General features: G+C 44.3%; 1 protein-coding gene across 11 annotated transcripts in view; it reads left to right on the forward strand.

Annotated features, from left to right (window-relative positions):
• KMT2C (lysine methyltransferase 2C) overlaps window positions 1-20,526 on the forward strand; it is an 803,286-nt gene that overhangs the window by 414,238 nt on the left and 368,522 nt on the right. For all 11 annotated transcript variants that reach the window (XM_033931655.1, XM_033931654.1, XM_033931660.1 and 8 more), the window contains 3 exons: window positions 8,902-9,018; window positions 14,786-14,887; window positions 17,751-17,855. In XM_033931655.1, the coding sequence (XP_033787546.1) occupies window positions 8,902-9,018; window positions 14,786-14,887; window positions 17,751-17,855 (324 nt within the window). The remainder of the gene's footprint in view (window positions 1-8,901; window positions 9,019-14,785; window positions 14,888-17,750; window positions 17,856-20,526) is intronic.

Below are 20,526 nucleotides of genomic sequence, written 5' to 3' on the forward strand. Positions count from 1 at the left end.
TTGGATTGAGTGCTTTATTAGAATTTTTTGCTCTGCCTCCCATCTATCTGGCCTGTGCTCCAGTTCCCCAGTTTGTCTCTCTACATGAGAGAGGGTAGGTGCCTGTCTCTTCTGCTTGTGTCTGTTTTTCCTTTATTTCAGGGGTTTTCTATCCGATTGTGAGGCTTTTTGGTGCTGCAGAAACTCCCAGTTCTGGGACATCTCTGGCTGTGGGAGAACTCAGACTCAGAGGTCAGAAGTCTTTAGCCAAGCAGCAGCCTGCTTGTCAGGGCACCTACTTGGCTGGCTTGCACTAACAGTTCGGGAACTCAGGGGACCATTCTCTTGGAAGCAAGGCTCACCCCGGGTTCTGTCCGCAGAGGGCTTGAACGCAGGTTGAGTGGCTCCATGGTGGTTTTCTTGAAGATTGAGGCTGACTGTTTCCTTCCCCGTTTCTGCATATGAGGTCTGGTGGAGATTTAAGTCTCAGACCAGTCGTCAGGTCTGAAAGGCAGTTCAGTTTCCAGGCTTGTTTGAGGCAGAAGTTCCCAGCTAATGGCAGCTTCAGCACAGGCAACTCCTAGCCATTTGCATGTCACAGTGAGTACAAGGCTTGACAGCCTTAGAAATGAAATGGGGGGAAGGGGGGTTCTTGGATTCTGGGACATGATCCAGGGTCCCCCACCTCTAAAATACTTAAAGTGCTAAAATTTGATTCATATTGTAGTTCCCACGGGCTCCCAGTTTGGAAATGAAAGCCTCTATCTACCTCAAAACATATCAGATTAGCTCAAAATCAGGTGGGATGGATTTATGCCAGATTTGTGATGGATGGCATCCCAAGGATCATCTGTGTTCCACTTGTTGTGCCCGGAGGTGGGGGGGGGCAGAAGTCACTGGCTTAGCCCCCTCTAGTTCCTCCGAGGGTGTTGTTTCCCAGATGACTCAAGTTCCAGGTCAAAAAGCCTGGTTAGAGCAGGGGAAAAGTAATAGTGCGTCCCTGGTAAAATGCAACCACACACCTACCACAAAAAGCCTGGTTAGAGCAGGGGAAAAGGAATAGTGCGTCCCTGGTAAAATGCAACCACACACCTGCCACAAAACTACAGGCCGGTAAGTTTGACATCAGTTCCAGGCAAGATGGTAGAAGCACTGATAAAGGACAGCATCTGTGAGCACATCGAAAAAAATGGACTAATGAGAGCGAGCCAACATGGCTTCTGCAAAGGAAGATCGTGCCAAACAAATTTACTGCACTTCTTTGAGGGGGTAAACAGCCAGTTGGACAAAGGGGAACCCATAGACATAATTTATCTCGACTTCCAAAAGGCCTTTGACAAGGTACCCCATGAGCGGCTACTTAGGAAGCTGTGGAACCATGGGGTGGAAGGGGACGTACACAGATGGGTTAAACACTGGTTGGCAGGCAAGAAGCAAAGGGTTGGAGTGAAGGGCCACTACTCGGACTGGAGGAGGGTCACGAGCGGAGTTCCGCAGGGGTCGGTACTCGGACCGCTGCTGTTCAATGTATTTATTAATGACCTTGAAACGGGGACGAAGTGTGAAGTTATAAAATTTGTGGATGACACTAAACTCTGTAGCAGGGTTAGAACTGTGGAAGAATGTGAGGACCTACAAAGGGACCTGAACAAACTGGAGGAGTGGGCAAATAAATGACAGATGAACTTCAATGTAGGGAAATGCAAGGTCATGCATATAGGAAAAAAGAACCCGATATTCAGCTACCAAATGGGGGGATTAGTACTAGAGGGAAGTAACATTGAAGAAGACTTGGGTGTGCTGGCGGACACAACAATGAAGTCAACGGCACAATGTGCAGCAGCCTCGAAGAAGGCAAACAGAATGTTGGGTATTATTAAGAAGGGTATTACGACCAGAACGAAGGAAGTCATCATGCTGCTGTATCGTTCGATGGTGCGACCGCATCTGGAATACTGTATCTAATATTGGCCGCCGTACCTAAAGAAGGACATGGAGATACTTGAGAGGGTTCAGAGAAGAGCGACAAGAATGATAAAAAGGTATGGAAAACCTTTCATACGCAGAGAGGTTAAAAAGGCTGGGGCTCTTCAATCTGGAGAAGCGGAGACTCCGAGGAGACCTGATAGAAACTTACAAGATCATGAAGGGCATAGAGAAGGTGGAAAGGGACAGATTCTTCAGCCTATTGGGAACTACAAGAACAAGAGGGCACTCGGAGAAATTGAAAGGGGACAGGTTTAGAACCAATGCTAGGAAGTTTTTCTTCACTCAGAGGGTGGTGGACACCTGGAATGCGTTTCCGGAGGATGTGATAAGACAGAGTACATTAAGGGGATTCAAAGAGGGAGTGGACAAGTTCCTGAAGGATATGGGGATTGAGGGATATAGATAAAGGTACAGATAGGATCATGAAAGGGTATAAATAGAAGAAAAATGGGGATTGAAAGGTTTTAGACAAAGGATCACTTACAAGTCATGGACCTGATGGGCCGCCGTGGGAGCGGACTGCTGGGCGCGATGGACCCCTGGTATGACCCAGCGGAGGCAACGTCTTATGTTCTTATGTTTTTAAAAGGGACATGGGCGCAACCACAGGAGCCTTTTGGGTGTCCTGGACAGGCGTTTCCTCCGTAATTTATTAATATGTTATATGAAGCTTATTTGATTAAAAGCAGTCACAAGAAATCCTTAGGAGTTGCAGTGATGCTGGCTCCGGGGGTCTCTCCCCCTAACGGCACAAGTCTACCTCAACAGAGCCATTCACAAGAGATGGGGGACCAGTCAGATGAGGACTGGGTCGAGGATGATTCAGTAAATGCCTTTACTCTCCCAGTCTGGGTCCTCTATAGCATATGATTCTGCATTACAGCTGTGGGGACTAGATCCTGATCAGTTGGAGGCCCTGAATTTTGAAGATGACCCGATAGTCTGCAGGCTGTTTAAGCCCTCAGTGCTTTTGGAGATAATTACGGAGTCTATCCAAGAATTAAAAGATAGATAATCTGTAAACCTCAGCTACCCAGTGCTCGCTCTTGAGCAGCACCAAAGCTCAGACCACATGCTTTCCCTCTCATCAGGTCATTAATAAAATGTTAACAGGTTTCTGGGAAGTCCCGGAAGGGCCCTTTCGGGAGGCTAGGACCATGGTGAAACTTTATCCAATAGATGCAGCCTTTAACTAGCTATTTATTCCAAAGGTGGATTCTCTAGTGGTGCAGGTTGCCAAGCATGCCTCTTTTTCCAGTGAAGGCAGAGTAGTATTGAAAGATACCCAGGATCATAGGCTGGATTTTATTCTTGAGACAATTTGAAGCTACAGTCTCAGGGTTAAAGGCAGTGGCATTCTATGTCGCACATGCTTGCCATTCTAAGTTATGCCATGATCTGGAGGCAGCTGCCGGACAGGCTCACCAATTTCCTTTCTGGTGTGGACTATGTAGCAGATGTTCTTTATGATCTGTTCTGAATATTGATCAAGGTTTCTGTATATACTGTTTCCACTCCTGGGTGGGAGACTTAGCCTCCAAGGCAACATTGAGCAAACTGCTACTTAAAGGGCAATTGCTTTTTGGGAAAGGTCTGGATGATCTCATGGCCAGCATGCAGGATTGTAAACCAAAGTCTTTGCTCAGCAGCAGGCCGAGAACCCCCGGGGGTCAGGTCAAGGTAATTTCATAGCTCCAGGTGTTTTTGCCAGTACTTGGGGGCAAGCATCGGTCCAGAGATCATTTCAAGGCTCTAGACAGGGATTCAGGGGGAGGGGGCAGGTACCCCCAGTCTTCAGGTTTCCACCCTGCAACTGCTCCCAAGAAGCAGGAAGGAAGAATTGGAGGGGGGTTAATGGCTTATTAGGATGCATGGGCAGGGATTATTTTCAACCACTGGGTACTGTAGATTATTCAGAAGAAGTACAAGCTGAAGTTCTTTTGTCCCCCTTCTTTGCCTTTTTGTGGATTCTCCATCAGGAAGACCAGAGAAAGTGATCAGAGTCAGAGCGACTGTCCAGAAGCTACTAGATCTAGTGGCCATAGAAGCAGTACCAAAGAATTGGGCTCAGGCAGATACTCTGTATATTTCATAGTGTCCAAAAGAGGCTCAGAAGTGTGAAGGCTGGTTCTGGACCTCAAGGTGGTCAGTGCAGTCCTCAAGATACCCCATTTTGGAATGGAGGCAGTTTGGTCGGTCATTGCATCCATGGCATCGGGGGGAATTTCTTGCATCTTTGGACTTCACAGAAGCCTCTCTGCACATTACAATATTTCCAGAGTATCGGAAATTCTTCCGTGTCCTTGTTCTAGAGCAGCTCTTCCAGTTCACGGCCTTGCCATTTGGACTGGCCGTGGCACCTCACACCTTCATCAAGGTGATAGTGGTAGTAGCAGTGCACCTCTGCAAGGCAGGGATTCCAGTGCATCCATATCTGGACAATTGGCTGATAAGAGCCCCGTCCAAGCGAAGACAGGATAGCAGTGCAAAAGGTCAAACTTTTGAAAAAGCCACCTAGAGCTGACTCAGTGTCTGGAGTATATGGGCATCCTGTTCAGCACAAAGGAGAAACTCACATATCAGATCGGGAAGCTTCGGGACAGTCCATCCCACACAGCTAGTCATAATTTCAGGTGCTGGGGTTGTTGGTATCAACTATATAGATGTGGTTCCCTGGGCAAGGTCACATTTATGTCCTCTCCAGGAACTGTTCCTATCCCAATGGTGCCTGCATTGCAGATGGTGCTACTTTGGACTGCAGAGACATGTCACAGTCTGACCTGGTAGCTGCAGCCACAGTCCCTAAACTTCGCTTCTCCACATTGGTGATTTTCGCCACAAACGCCAGCCTTTATGAATGGGGAGCACATTGTAAAGGGTGTCCGGTTCAGGGACGCTGGTCCCCCTCCCAGAGGAAGTCGTTTATCAACCAGTTGGAGCTGTGAGCCATACACCTGGTACTGCAGATGTTCTAAAACGCACTACAGGGCAAGGTGGTGCAAGTTTTCTCAGACAATGCAATGGTGGTGCTTTATGTCAATTGGCAAGGGGTACCAAGAGTGCCTCTCTTTGCCTGCAAGCTCAAGTGTTTCGGTGGGTGCTCTTGGTGGCACATGAGGCAGGAGTGGACAATGTGCAAGCAGATTTTCTAAGTCAAAAGACTAGGTCCCAGAGAATGGATGCTGTCTCATGAGATGTTCAACTTCATTGTGAGCCTGAGCCAGTGGAGATGCCTGATAGTCGATTTAATGATGTCAGCAACCAAAAATAAGGCAGTTAATTTCTTCAGTTGAAGATGTGAACCAGGAAGCAAAAGCTTGGATCCCCTGGTGCAGCCGTGGTCAATGGTATAACTCTTATGTGTTCCCTCCGTGGCCCATGATAGGCAGGGTCCTAAGGAGAATGTCGCACCCAAGACTGGTAGTTCTAGTCACGCCAGACTGGCCGAGATCCATGTTAAGTAGATCTTGTTCATCTACAGAAGGACTGAGGCCTCAGACTTCCTAGTCTCCTAAGGTTGCTTACACAGGGCTTGATCACCATGAAGGATCCAGACCACTTTGGTCTTACAGCATGGGGAGCGTGCGCCTTAATGTGCAAAGGCTATTCAGACTTGGTGATTGCCACCCTTTTAAGATATAATAAACAGTCAACCTTAGCCACCTATGTGAAGGCCAGGAAGTGTTTCCAGGTCTGGTACACACAGAAGAGTTCGGGCCCGGTCACAGCCCAGATTTCTGTAGTACTACCATGTTTCCCCCGAAAATAAGCCCTAGCATGATTTTCTGGGTAGGTCTAATATAAGGCCTAGTCGCCAGCGGCAGCAGCACTCCCCCCCTCCCCCCGACCCATCTCTCCCTTCCATCCGAACTGTGAGACCGAAATAAATACCTTATAACAAACCGGCAGCGTCAGCAGCAATCTAGACAGGCTGCTTCGTGGCCTTCTATCGCCTGGGCATTCCTCTGCCACGTTGCTGATGATGTCATTAGCAATTCGGCAAGGAATGCCCGGACAATAGAAGGCCGCAAAGCAGCCTGTCTAGATTGTTGCTGACGTTGCGGGTTTGTTATAAGGTATTTATTTTGGTCTTGCGTTTCGGATGGGGAGGAGAGAGGGTTGGCGGGGGTGGGTTGCATGTGCAGCGGGGGGATGGGAGGAAGGGAGGGATAGAAGCTGCAAGGGATGAGAGGGAGGGATAGAAGCTGCAATGGTTCTGCTGCACAAGGGATGGGAGGGAGGAATAGAAGCTGCAAGGGATAGGAGGGAGGGATAGAAAGATACTGCACAAAGGGATGGGTGAGAGGGGAGGATAGATGCACATGTGGGGGAGAGAAAGGAAATAGAAAGAATTGGGATGGAGGAGAGGAAGGGAGAGATGATCATTGTACATGAAAAAAATAAAGACATCCCCAAAAATAAGACCTAGTGCCTTTTTTGGGCCCCAAATTACCGGTAGTATAAGACAGTGTCTTATTTTCGGGTAAACACTGTAGTATTCCTGCAAGAAGGGCTAGAAAAAGGCTTGGTGGTCGGCTCCCTGAAAGTTCAGTTAGTGGGTGTTTCGTGTTTCTGACCCAAGGTTTAAAACTCCCTGGATGCACATCCAGATGTGGCTAGATTTCTGAGAGTTATGCCTGCTTCCACCAATAAGACAGCTTTTTTCTACGTGCAGTCTTAACCTGGTCCTGCAGGAGCTCACCACGGCTCCATATGAGCCTCTAGAACAGGCCTCATTGATGGATCTCACAATCAAAATGGTGTTTTTAGTGGCAATCACTTCGGCTCAACGTGTGTCTGAACTGCAGGCATTATCATGCAGAGAATCCTTTTTCAGAATTTTGGAGTCGGGAGTAGTACTGCCTACAAGTACTTTCTTTCTTGCCTAAGGTAGTCTCGTCCTTTCACATCGACCAGGAAGTCCGGTTGCCTGCCTTCACACCCTTGGGGGTCCAAGAAGAGTGACAAGGTCCTGAGATTGCTGGATGTTTACAGATTATTACTGTGTTATCTGGAGATGACAATGAGTTTTGCCTGTTCAATCACCTCTTTGTGCTAGCAGGTGTCCTTTAGAGGCTGCCCAGCTTCAAAGGCGACCAAGATGGATTTGTATCGCTATTTCTTCTGCCTATATCAGAAGCAGGAAGCATTCATCGGTATCTTTGAAGGCGCATTCCGCTAGAGGTGTGGCTTTCTCATGAGCAGAATCGAGAGCGATGTCTCCTGAAGAAATTTGTAAAGCAGCTACATGGTTCTCCCTCCATACTTTCACAGAGGTTTACAGGGTAGATGTAGCAGTCGAATTGGATTCTGTTTTCGGATGAGCCATAGTTTCAGCAGGCTTATCTGTCCCACCCTAGATTCCGGGGACTACTTTGATACGGTCTGATTATTTAGAAATGATGTGCCTGTTGCACTAGAATGGAAGATTAGGTACTTACCTCTATAATCTTTTTTGAAGTAGACAGGCACATCATTTCTAAAGCCTGCCCTGTCAGATGTTCATCAGCCTACTTTCTACCTCAGACATGCTGGGATGACCGGATGTCTTGTTTCTCCCTTTTATCCAGTAAGTACATGGATGGGAAATGCCACTGCTATTGCAACAAACCCGGGAGTACTCCTTTTACTCTAAAACTGTTAGTGCAGGTTGCATTAAGGTAGGTGACTTGTTTATTTTCACCTGATTATGCGCTATAATGGGTTTAGGGGTGGAGGGTTTTCAGTTCAATTGTTATATATTTTTGTAATATGAACAGACGTATCTCGGGGAGTATCCCCGTACCCCTCCCTCTTATGTTTCCTCTCTAGTGCTGACCATCTGCTTTGATTTGAACTGAGGAATTTGAGCACAGCCCAGATGGAGGTGAAGCAGAAAATTCTTATGAGACTCTCCACAAATTCTCACGGGAATAGATTGACTACCCAAAGGTTCAGGAATGATGTATCTGTCTACTAGAAAGATTATAAGTGAGCACCTGATATTCCCTTTCAAAGTGGTTTCCTGACAAGCAGTCTTTTTTTTTCTACCCAAGATCCCCTAATATAGATGCCCATCTCAGGGAAACACATTTTAAGAATAAAAATAAACCCAAAAAGAAATTTTAAGCTCTTATCACACCAAAACATATAGCACACAGTCACACACACATGATATATGAAGTTACATAAAAGAACATATTAACATGAGCACTTGTTCAGAGACCAAATGTAGATGGAGCAGACAAGAGGTATGCTGAATTATATGTATTTTAGAATAGTGGAGACAGAGGACAGAGCATCTGAATTCATCAAAGAGAAGCAAGTGCATTTTCAGTGGCAAGAAGTTTAGAACAAAAGGAATGAGGTCTCAAAATATATACTGTAGATTTAGGATTATCATAAGGAAGATTTCTTCACAGAATGGGTAATGAATATATATACGACTAGCTGTCAGTGACAGTACATTAATAAAACTCAAGAAAGCATGGGACCAGCATATAGGATCTTTAGTTGCAAGGATGTGAGAGTAAAGCTTGAAACTGTGATAACTGCAGTATTCCATCAGGAATAGATGTTTTAGATGCACGTTTTAATAGTTACCATTACGGTCTCTATTGCATATTTCTAAGTATCTTGCAGCTTGATGTTACCTGCTGGAGCAATGAACTGATTTTGGTAAAGTCCACTGTTACTCTGAGAATTATTAATAAATGGTGTACCATGATAGGGGCTTTTTACAGGGTATCCAATTTAATTGGCTTGTCTCCATGGCAAATGACTAAACATATTAAGTTTAATTTGTTGTAGTGCTGCTGGCTTGGGGTACTATTACATCTGAGTAGTGCTGGGAGGAAAATAAAGGGGTTAGAGTGGAAGATAAAAGGCATAAATACATATGAGCATCTCTGCTGTCTATCTGTATAAAAGTAATACCACTGTTGTGTTACTTAGGGTCGTGGATCTGGATTTCCAGGGAAGAGGAGGCCACGAGGCTCAGGGCTTTCAGGACGAGGAGGAAGAGGACGATCAAAATTAAAAAATGGAATTGGTACTATAGTAATTCCAGGGGTAAGAATTATTTTCTGTTTATTATGTAGTGGTTTTCAAGATGTCTAATTGCTCCTCTTGCTCTTTGTAGTTCTTTAAATTAAATGTTTTTATGTTTTATCTATTTAGTTATTTATTTTTTGCTGAATCAAAATATAGCTGATACTTGCTAGATGTTTTCAGCTAGCCTTTAAACTACTTGCTCTTCAAATGTCTTTTGTATTATATTGGAAAGAAAATAGTCTCTCTTTTCAGTCAGGTAATATTTGTTAGGCCCAGTGATAATGTTGCCTGCTGACAGGCAAAAAAACAAAAATCTAGTTTAGTTTGGTTCTTGCCTTAGCTGCTGTCCTCAAGTCTTGGAGCTGTGAATGTAGCATTAACAACATTTTCCAAGAGGAAATTACTAGCCAGTGGTATCTACTTGCCAGATAAAAGCTGTATATGCAAGGGTTGTGAGGGGAGACTCGGTCTCTAGCACCTGTCCAGAGCCTGGCCCTGTGTTAATTATTGTGGAAAATAAAGAAGAGCAGACTGGTCTTGTGGTGTAAAAGACTGTATTCACTACATATGCTCCAGGGCTTTACACATGAATGCCCACCATGATCATGATTAGTTTAACTATCACTCATGATAGCAGAAAAACAAAAATATCACAAAGAACATTGAATTTATACAAAAAGATAAGTGGGGTTCTGAGGCTTTTTCCTCCTCCATATGTTATTCTGAAGTAGCTATAATGAAATGTTTGTGACTCAATGTTCTGAATACAGTTTACATAATACATGATTGTTTGAAGTTTCAGTAAGCAGTAGTGTTTGTTCTTTGTCATATTTCATTTAAAACATACTACACCATATATATGTGTTTATACTTAAAAGTAATTTTTTGCTCCTGAAGCAGCCCCTTGGGCGAAACATCGCCATGTAAAACTCTGTAGCATGTATAGTAAGTAAAGTCTTCCACACTGATCTGCTCTTCTTTATTTTCCACATTGGATATTGCAACCTATTTACCTTGCTTTGTTGGACTTTTTATATCTAGGTATGTGTGGTGAAGGGGATAGTTGAAAGTAAAGGCTTATGATACATTGGAGTACTGTATAGTTGGTTTCTGTTAAACTGTATGCAAAACATTCACACATGCAATGAATAAATGCCTTATGGGACAGAATATATAGGGCCATGATTAAATCAACTATGGCTTAAAATTTATATAACTGTATTTTTCTATAGTTTTCTTTAGTGGTTCTGACACTGATTAATAATTTAACAGTACAATAAATGGATGGCACTGGAAATGCTCTAGTATCTTTCACAAGCACTAAGATGAAAAACTATAGTTAGGCCCATATTTAAAAGAAAAATTCTATTAAACAGATTCAAGGACATATGCTAGATGTAATTTACATAGATTTCAGCAAAGCCTTTGATACAGTTCCTCATAGGAGACTGTTGAACAAACTTGAAGGACTGAAATTAGGACCCAATGGTGAACTGGGTTAGAAACTGGTCTGTCGGACAGACGCCAGAGGGTGGTGGTTAATGGAAGTCGCTCGGAGGAAGGAAAGGCGAGTAGTGGAGTCTCTCAGGGTTCGGTGCTGGGGCCGATCCTGTTCAATATGTTTGTGAGTGACATTGCTGAAGGGTTAGAAGGAAAAGTGTGCCTTTATGCAGATGATACCAAGATTTATAACAGAGTAGACACCGAAGAGGGAGTGGAAAATATGAAAAAGGATCTGCAAAAGTTAGAGGAATGGTCTAATGCCTGGCAACTAAAATTCAATGCAAAGAAATGCAGAGTAATGCATTTGGGGATTAATAATCGGAAGGAACCATATATGCTGGGAGGTGAGAAGCTGATATGCATGGACGGGGAGAGGGACCTTGGGGTGATAGTGTCCAAAGATCTAAAGGTGAAAAAACGGTGTGACAAGGCAGTGGCTGCTGCCAGAAGGATGCTGGGCTGTATAAAGAGAGGCGTAGCCAGTAGAAGGAAGAAGGTGTTGATGCCCCTGTACAGGTCATTGGTGAGGCTAAACTTGGAGTATTGTGTTCAGTTTTGGAGACCGTAACTGGCGAAGGACATAAGAAGACTTGAAGCGGTCCAGAGGAGGGCGACGAAAATGATAATAGGCTTGCGCCAGAAGACGTATGAGGAGAGACTGGAAGCCCTGAAAGGATGGACAGGGGGAAAGGAGAGACAGGGGAGATATGATTCAGACGTTCAAATACTTGAAGGGTATTAACGTAGAACAAAATCTTTTCCAGAGAAAGGAAAATGGTAAAACCAGAGGACGGTAGATGCCACGGGGCGGTAGATGCAGCATCTTGATTGCGTCTAGTACGTATTCACTTTAAAGAACCCTACGAGAGTCAAGATAAGAAAATTGGGTGATTAGGGCATAAACGGGGTGGGTAAGCAGAGTGGGCAGACTTGATGGGCTGTAGCCCTTTTCTGCCGTCATCTTCTATGTTTCTATGACATAATTTGAGGTTGAGGGGTGGTAGATTCAAAGGCAATGTTAGGAAATTCTACTTTACGGAGAGGGTGGTGGATGCCTGGAATGCGCTCCTGAGAGAGGTGGTGGAGAGTAAAACTGTGACTGAGTTCAAATAAGCGTGGGATGAACACAGAGGATCTAGAATCAGAAAATAAGATTAAATATTGAACTAAGGCCAGTACTGGGCAGACTTGCACGGTCTGTGTCTGTGTATGGCCGTTTGGTGGGGGATGGGTTGGGGAGGGCTTCAGTGGCTGGGAGGGGTGTAGATGGGCTGGAGTAGGTTTTAACGGAGATTCGGCAGTTGGAACCCAAGCACAGTACCGGGTAGAGCTTTGGATTCTTGCCCAGAAATAGCTAAGAAAAAAAATTTAAAAATTTAAATTGAATCAGGTTGGGCAGACTAGATGGACCATTCGGGTCTTTATCTGCTGTCATCTACTATGTTACTATAAATTCAGAGAAACGCAAGCATCGTCTTTTATTGCACTTAATTGCATAGTAAAAACATAAAAATGTTAATTCCATGGTTTTTTTGCTTCCTTTTTCAAATTATAATTTAACGGTTAACCTCTTGCTGCTTTTCATCATTTAGCTTCAAAATTATTCTAAACCCTTTAATACTGTGCAATGAAGTGACTCATATGCAAGTGCTAGCCTTTTACTTCAGAATCATTTCAACAAAAGGGAGCTTTCAATGCATATTTAGCATGAGAAAACCAGCTACTGGAAAACACATTAAAGCATTTTGTAGTATTTTCCATTTTTCTGTATTCTAACTTTGTTAGCTGTGCTTGTAAAAAAAAATATTTTTGAGGAGGCTTATTGTGGTTGGAAAAAGGACATGGAAGTGTTAACTAACTAATGCTGAGTGTTTCTACATTAAGGGCTCCTTTTACAAAGGTGCGCTAGCGTTTTTAGCGCATTCACCGGATTAGCACACGCTAGCCAAAAAACTACCGCCTGCTCAAGAGGAGGCGGTAGCAGCCAGTGCGCGTGGCATTTTTGCGCGCACTATTCCACACGTTAAGTCTCTAATGCGCCTTCATAAAAGGAGCCCTAAGTTTTTTCAGATATTGTGCACAGTCTGGGCTTAATGTGCAGGGAATTCCCACATTAGCACACACTAAACCCAGATTTCAGGACACTTTAGTTAAATGGTCCCTAAGTGATTTTTTTATGAGGGCTGATTGAAAAGTAATGACTGCTTTTTAATTCAAAATTAGATGACTCCACGGGATCTGAACATTTTTATTTTTCAAAGTAGCATCCTTCACATTCAATACATTTTTTGCAGCATTTCAAAAATGATTTAAAGATGTGCAGTAAACTGTTTTGCGACATCACTTTTAGCACTGTGGTTGTGGCATTTTTCACTGCATCTGAAGAAAACTTCTGCTAAATACTGGAGTATGGCCAATTGTTTCACCACCGTATGCTTGCCATAACATTTCAAGAGTTTCATTACTGCTCTTTCCAAGCTTAACACAAAATTCAGTCACACACCTCAGGCATACTCTCACTGACACATCTTCCTCATCTGCCATGATGAAATGTACGAAGTTCTTCCTCTCGCTGTGACAGTCTCCAGCAGGTCAACTGCAGGTTCAGAAATATTGATGTATGAGCTTCACAAGAACCAGCACAGAGCTGCCATATCTACTTCTTGGAAAGAAAAACATAGGCAGTCTCATTACTTTTCTATCAGCCCTTGTACTTGTCTAAACTACAAATTCAGTAGCTTATTTGGTACCTTTTTCATTCTTCAGGAACATAATTCTGTGTAGAAAACTGTTAACTTAGGACTCAATTTCAGCTACTTTGTTCACTGCTCCTATGCCATCTTATCAATACCAAACCACCTTCCTACAAGGTGCTACTATGGATTGCTCCATATAGCAATAACTGAGTCGGTAATTAAACATTCACATTCTCCTCCAAGTAATTTTCTATCCTTAGTAATACCAGCAAGGGGAGATTTCTGGGTTTTTTCTTGCAAATTATTTTATTCTGGAATATTACCATCACTACTTTCTAAAATTAAAAAATAAATAAATAAATAAAAGTTGGCACCAGAAATGTAGCCTTCAAGCAACCATCTTTCACAAGATCTAAACTCGGTAGAAAAAAAATGTAAGGAAACTGTAGTGAGGTCCTATTTAAAGGGAAAAACAATATACAAGATTCTATGAAGATAGGGTTCTTCGAACACATCCAAAATTCCCTCTAAAGCAATCTCAGAATTTCACCTTAGCCAATCCATCATTTTTACTGTTTTTCTTCCAAAGACAGATTCCCATCCTGGAGAAGCAGCCTTTCACACCTTGGACTGCAAGCTATTAATCATTTCTATAGCACTACTAGGCAGGGCCGGATTAAAGGGTAGACCCAGTAGGTACGTGCCTAAGGCCCAAAATTATTAGGGGGGCCCGCTGAATGAGGGAAAACATAAGACACCTTTACACTATTTTTTTTTGGCAAAGGCCCCCCCCGGCATCAATAGCATCCCCTCCTCCCCCCCTCGCATCGATGGCAGAGCCCCCAGGAAAGAGAATTGGGAGTACTTGTAAACAAGTCAATGAAACCCATCTGCGCAATGTGCGGCGGCGGCAAAAAGGGCAAACAGAATGCTAGGAATGATTAAGAAGGGGATCACAAACACATCTGAAAAGGTTATCATGCCGTTATACCAGGCCATGGCATGCCCCCACCTGGAATACTGCATACAACATGGTCGCTGTACATGAAAAAGGACATAGTGCTGGGCTGTTTAAATGAAAAAGCCCATGGTGGGGACATGCAGAGTGCCAAACTGTCCCAGTCCTGCTGAAGAGATGAAGGGAGCCATGCTGACTTGGACCTGCTAGCCTGGAATTGAAACTGACATGAGCCTTAAACCATGCTCCCAGGTATTATGAAGACATGTTTTAGCAACTAGATTAAATACAATGTTTGCAAAGGAAATCTTTGAGAATTATGTTTGAATTTGAGCTAAGTTAACCAAACAGGCTAGAGGAAATAAACTCCAGCCCAGGTTTTATGTTGGGGAAACCTTTATTCTTTGGGCTAAGAAAAGCTCTGTTTGAACATTTGTTTGGGAGGCTTATTGCTCACTGAAGGGAGGAAAGGCAGTAGCTGGAGCAATAGTTTTAATTAAGCAGTGAATTAAGCTAATGAGCAGTTTTAATTAAGCTAATGAATTGTGGATGCATTATTTGTAACAATAATGAAATAAGTGATTTTTTTACAGTAACTAAACTGTTGAAACTATTTACTTTATTTCAGGTGACTGCAATTGATATTTCTTCAATTAAGGATGAGGAAGAAAACTCAATGCATAATACAGTTGTCTTATTTTCTAGCAATGACAAATTTACTTTATATCAGGTTAGACACACTTTTTACTTTAATCACTTTATGGTTTCAGTGTTTTTAGAACCAGAGTTAGTGATTTTCATCATCATATGTAAATTTAAAAATCTAAGGCCAAAGGCAGAGAATAAAATTTAGGGGTGTACATTTTTTAAAAAGATATTGGAAACAATCAACAATATTTCTGAAATTTTGGATTTGCAAGCACATTTTACCTAGGCTCCATCTTTTTGTCTGCCTGGCTATATGTATAAAGTCAAAACAAGACCTGACTATACTGAAACCTAGTGCTGAGAGAGTGAAGATGCTTTATAAGGTATGCTCAGAGAAGTGAAACTCTGAAGAGGGGGTGAAAACCCTCTCTTAGGATAAGAGTTTACCGTCCAGTCATTGCATAGGTAGTTCAACGTCACTCTCTGAGAACTAGTTAGTAAAAATATGAAAAAATTCCTATTTCAATACTATATCAATGTGATGTAAATTCAAAAATTCTGATATGTGATAAATCTCACTGGATCATAAGTATACTTGTCTTTTAGAAATAAACTTATGTCTCTGGGGGGTTATATGTATAGGCACAAAGACACATTCTTCCCCTTGTCACCCTAATGATTCGCAAATGGAGGAAAGGGAAAGATGCCATTTTGTTAAACTAAATGTACATTTTTCAACTTGTTGTCTGTGTCATCAATAAAATGCACCATAGATAGCATTGCCCCTCAAGCAAATGAATAATCCCATAAACAATATGAGAAACCTATCACTAACTCCAACTTTTGGTCTGTACACTTCTAGTAAATTGTTTGCTGTGTGAAAACAATAGTTGCTTAAAGCATGTTGTATAGATGTTAACTGTTATTGAAAAATGTCTTTTGTATTAATGTTTTCACATTTAACTTTCTTTACATTTTTGGAATATGACCTTTTAGAGCTAGATTATCCAACATTGGTCCTCAAGGGCCGCAATCCAGTTAGGTATTCAGGATTTCCCCAATGAATTAAAAAATGACATGCATATTCATTTGGGCCGAGGTTGGACACCTTTGTTTTAGAGATTTGAATTCTAGGATGAAACGGATACTGAGAGGCCTGTAGTGTTTCTCAACTTCTTCAAGCCAAGTACCCCCTAAGTCTAACAAATATCAACCAAGTACCCCCACCCCTATAATAATAGTACTAATTTTAATGCAATTTTTTCCATTCATTTTTCATATACACACAATATAATCTAATGGTAACCACAAAATTAAAAAAACACAAAGCACGCTGTATGCAGAGAAAACGTTAATTATCATTTATATTCGGGGGGGGGGGGTTCCAAAGAGATCAAGAAAAGATGATTTTAAAATATGCAATATCACCTCAGTAACAACTATAGAAAAATAAGACAATTATAGAAAAATAGTGCAAAATATAGACAGCAGATATAAATTCTCAAAACTGACATTTTGAGCAGTAAATAAAAAATAAAATCATTTCCCTACCTTTTTGTCTGATGATTTCATGAGTCTCTGGTTGTACTTCCTTCTGACTGTGCATCCAATATTTCTTTCTTTCTTCCTCCTGCATGCTTCCTTCCTCCGGACCCCATTCCCTTCCCCAACCAACATCTCTCTCTGTCCCTCCATGAGTCCAACTTTTCTTTCTCTCTCTTCCATCCCCATTAGCAACATGTCTCTCTCACTGTCCATCAGTTTTTCTCTCATTCCCTCCCTTGCTGCAAAGGGAGTCGGGAGAGAGAGAGAGATCTATCCATGGTGCATCTCTCCCACCCCCTTCTCCTACCACATCCAACATTTTCCCTCTCATCCCCCAGCACTTTTCACCACTCCCACCAGCCCTATGCCCATTTCTCCTTCTATCAACCCTCTCCAGCACCATGCTACATCCCTCCCTCCATCACTATGTCCAACATTCCTCCCCCTTGCATCCCCTTCAATCTATCCCTCTGTTTTCTCTCCACCATCATATCCAACATTTCTCCCTCTCATCCTTCTCTTCCCCGTGCATCTCTACTTCAATCCCCCTCTCTGTCTCTATTCCCAACAATTTTCCTCTTTATTCCTTTCCCTGTGTGCACCATCTTTTTCCCTCTCACACACTCATGCCCAACAATTTTCCCAAGTTAGTGTTTCCTCCCTCCATCCCTTCTGTGTCCCGAGTTCGTGCCCCCTCTCTGCCTTTCATCCTTTGTCTCAAATTCCCCCCTTCCTTTCGCCCACAATTATGTCCCCTCTCTTCCTTACTTGTTACAGTGCGCTCGCTCCCTTCTGGGCCGTCCAGTTCGGCTGCTCCTTCCTGCCTTCAGCAGCACAGGGACGCATCGTGGGCAGCGGCTCTTAAATGTTGCATGTGGCTGTTCCACAAGCCTTTCATCTGACGTCAGCAAGAAGGCTTCCAGACCAGCAGCATCCCTGTGTGGATGAAGGGCGGAAGGAGCAGCCCTGAAAAGAGGTAACTGGGATTTCCCGCTGCCATTGGAGGGAAGCCTTTTCGCTTCAGCGGAGAAGGGAATGCAGGAAGGAGAGCATGGGATCCACGGCGCAGGCGATTGAGGAGGAAGGGTGTGGGTGACCCATGCAATGCCACATACCCCCAACAAGTGGCTCGCATACACGTAAGGGTACGCATACCGTGTGTTGAGAAACTCTGCACTAAAGGATTTCCCCCCATTGTTTTGGGAGACAGTGTGGGGGAGAAGACTTTGTACATCTTTCATTAAGTGTTAAATTGTACAGTCCCTCAAGTACAGTTATGATGATGATGCATTATTGCTTGAATTCAAATGTATTTATCACAGGGAAAAATGAATAAACAATGGTTTTGTAATTGATTGCTTTTTTCAGTTTGAAAATAGTTTACTGTTTTGTTATTTTAGGATATGTGTGTAGTTTGTGGGAGTTTTGGCCAAGGTGCAGAGGGAAGGTTGCTTGCGTGTTCTCAATGTGGGCAGTGTTACCATCCATACTGTGTCAGTATTAAGGTGAGAACTGCTTTACAAGTATATTGGCATTTGCTATGCGTGTATTGTATATTGAGGCATTTTCTTTTCGGCTGGACAATCACGTGTACTATATTTTTAGACCTATATTTGTATTTTTATGATTTTACTGTGAAGAGTGAATAATCATCTTTCAGAACATCTACATCCACAGTCTTTCTGTTTATATCGTGGCGTTTTCTTTTCTACACAGAAACAGAGTGGGATTCTCTTAATCAGAATGATGCGCACAAATAAAGTGTCCTTCAACTCATCTGATGGTGCAAATGCCTTTATTCATCCAAAATTTCATAAATTCATCCAATAACTCAACTTCCATAGCAAAGCAGCAGATGAATCCAGAGACTAGTGGGTATAGCTCACATCGACCAGCAGGTGGAGATAGAGAACTGATTAACAGTTGGCCTTAAAGCCTGGTGTTCCTTCTGTTGATTCAGTTTTGCTCTATCTCCCAGCAGGGTTGGAGCTATCCTTCTAGCTCCTGGTCTCTGCCTGCTGCAGGATAGATTGAAGTGGTGTTCCGTTAGGATTCCTCTGTTGAGACTAGTTCTCTTCAGTAGGTGGGGGTGCCTGGCTGATTGGTGCCGGCTTTGGGAGGTACACCTGGGCCCTCCCAGGTCCCTGCTCCACCCTCCCCTCCGTTGGATAGAGGGGTTCCTTTCCTGGTGCAGGAGTGGCTGGCTTCTTCATTCCAGTTTAAAAAAAAAAAAAAAAAACATCTGGGGGTACGGTTCGATACGGCTCTGGGGAAGGTGTTTCTACCCCGAGATCGGGGGGAGAAATTGCAGGCTCAAATTCGCCTCCTTCTCGGGTCGCTCAGACCTCGAGTTTGGAATTATGTACAGGTGCTGGGCTCCATGGTGGCGACTCTGGAGGTGGTTCCCTGGGCCCGGAGCCACATGAGGCCCTTACAGCAGTCTCTGCTCTCTCGCTGGTCCCCAGCTTCTCTGAACTACAATGTGCGTCTCCAGTGGAGTCCTCGAGCAGCTCACAGCATGCGCTGGTGGCTCCAGGACTTGCATCTTTGGAGGGGCATGCCGTTGGCCACACCGGATTGGGTGGTAGTTATGACGGATGCCAGCCTGCAGGGCTGGGGAGCCCAGTGCATGCAGACGTCGGTGCAGGGAATTTGGTCTTCCCAGGAGGCTCAATAGCCCATAAACTTGCTGGAGTTAAGAGCGATCCGGTTAGCGCTGCGGGCATTTCAGGCCCTAGTTCACGACAGACCGACCAGGATCTTTTCGGACAGTGTCACGGTGGTCGCGTATGTCAATCGGCAGGGGGGTACCCGGAGCCCGCAGTTAGCCGAAGAGGCCAGACATTTGTTTCGATGGGCAGAGGTGCATGTTCCGCTTCTGTCGGCGGCACACATTGCAGGGCACGAAAACGTGCAGGCGGACTTCCTCAGCAGAACTCTTCTCGATCCGGGAGAATGGGAGTTGTCGGCTCGAGCGTTCGGCCTGCTAGTCCATCGTTGGGGGTTGCCAGAAATGGATCTCATGGCCTCTTCCCGCAATGCGAAGGTGCCTCGGTTCTTCAGCAGACGCAAGGAACAGGGATCGGAGGGGGTGGACGCATTAGCTCTCCCGTGGCCTCCGAATTCCCTTCTTTATGTATTCCCGCCTTGGCCCATGATAGGGCGGGTGTTGCAACGCATCTCTCGCTTTCGAGGCAGAGTAATCCTGGTGGCTCCGGATTGGCCACGGCGGCCGTGGTATGCAGATCTGATGCTGCTGTCGGTAGGCGAGCAGGTAGCGTTCCAGGTAACTCCGGACTTGCTAACGCAGGGTCCAATATTAATGGAAGATCCGGGCCGCTTTGGTCTTACGGCCTGGCTATTGAAAGGTCAAGGCTGAAAAAGAAGGGCTATTCAGAACGGGTGATTTCCACCCTGCTTAAGGCTAAGAGGATTTCAACGTCAGCCTCCTATGCGAGGGTCTGGAGAATTTTTGATGCATGGTGCGGAATACACGGAATTGCGCCTTTCCATGCTTCTCTGCCGGCTATTCTTGCGTTCCTGCAGGAGGGCGTAGAGAAAGGGTTAGCATATAACTCTTTAAAGGTTCAAGTATCGGCCATTGCCTGTTACAGGGGCCGGGTGGCTCGCTTGGCTCTCGCATCGCAGCCGGACGTGGTGCGTTTCCTCAAGGGGGTTCAACATATCCGGCCGCCGGTTAAGCGAATTTGTCCAACTTGGAACCTTAAGCTCGTCCTTGGGAAATTGCAGGGGGCACCTTTTGAGCCCCTGTCAGCGGCCACTTTGAAAGATGTCACACTAAAAACAGTTTTTTTGGTGGCGATGGCTTCAGCAAGGCGAGTATCGGAACTGCAAGCGCTTTCTTGCAGGGAACCCTTTTTGCGTTTCTCGGAGACTGGGGTGACGGTGCGTACGGTGCCGTCCTTCCTGCCTAAGGTTATTTCGTCCTTTCATGTGAACCAGAGTTTGTTCCTGCCATCCTTCAGGAAGGATGATTGGGGGAAGCGTTTTTTGTCGGTACGGCTACTGGATGTCCGCCGTATGCTTCTCCATTATTTGGAGGTGACGAATGATTTTCGACGGTCGGACCATCTCTTTGTCGCGTTCGCGGGTAAAAACAAAGGGATGGCGGCGTCTAAAGCGTCCATTGCGCGTTGGGTCAAGGACACTATTGCT

The sequence above is a fragment of the Geotrypetes seraphini genome, chromosome 2 (genome assembly GCF_902459505.1).
Source record: "Geotrypetes seraphini chromosome 2, aGeoSer1.1, whole genome shotgun sequence".
Classification (NCBI taxonomy): domain Eukaryota; kingdom Metazoa; phylum Chordata; class Amphibia; order Gymnophiona; family Dermophiidae; genus Geotrypetes; species Geotrypetes seraphini.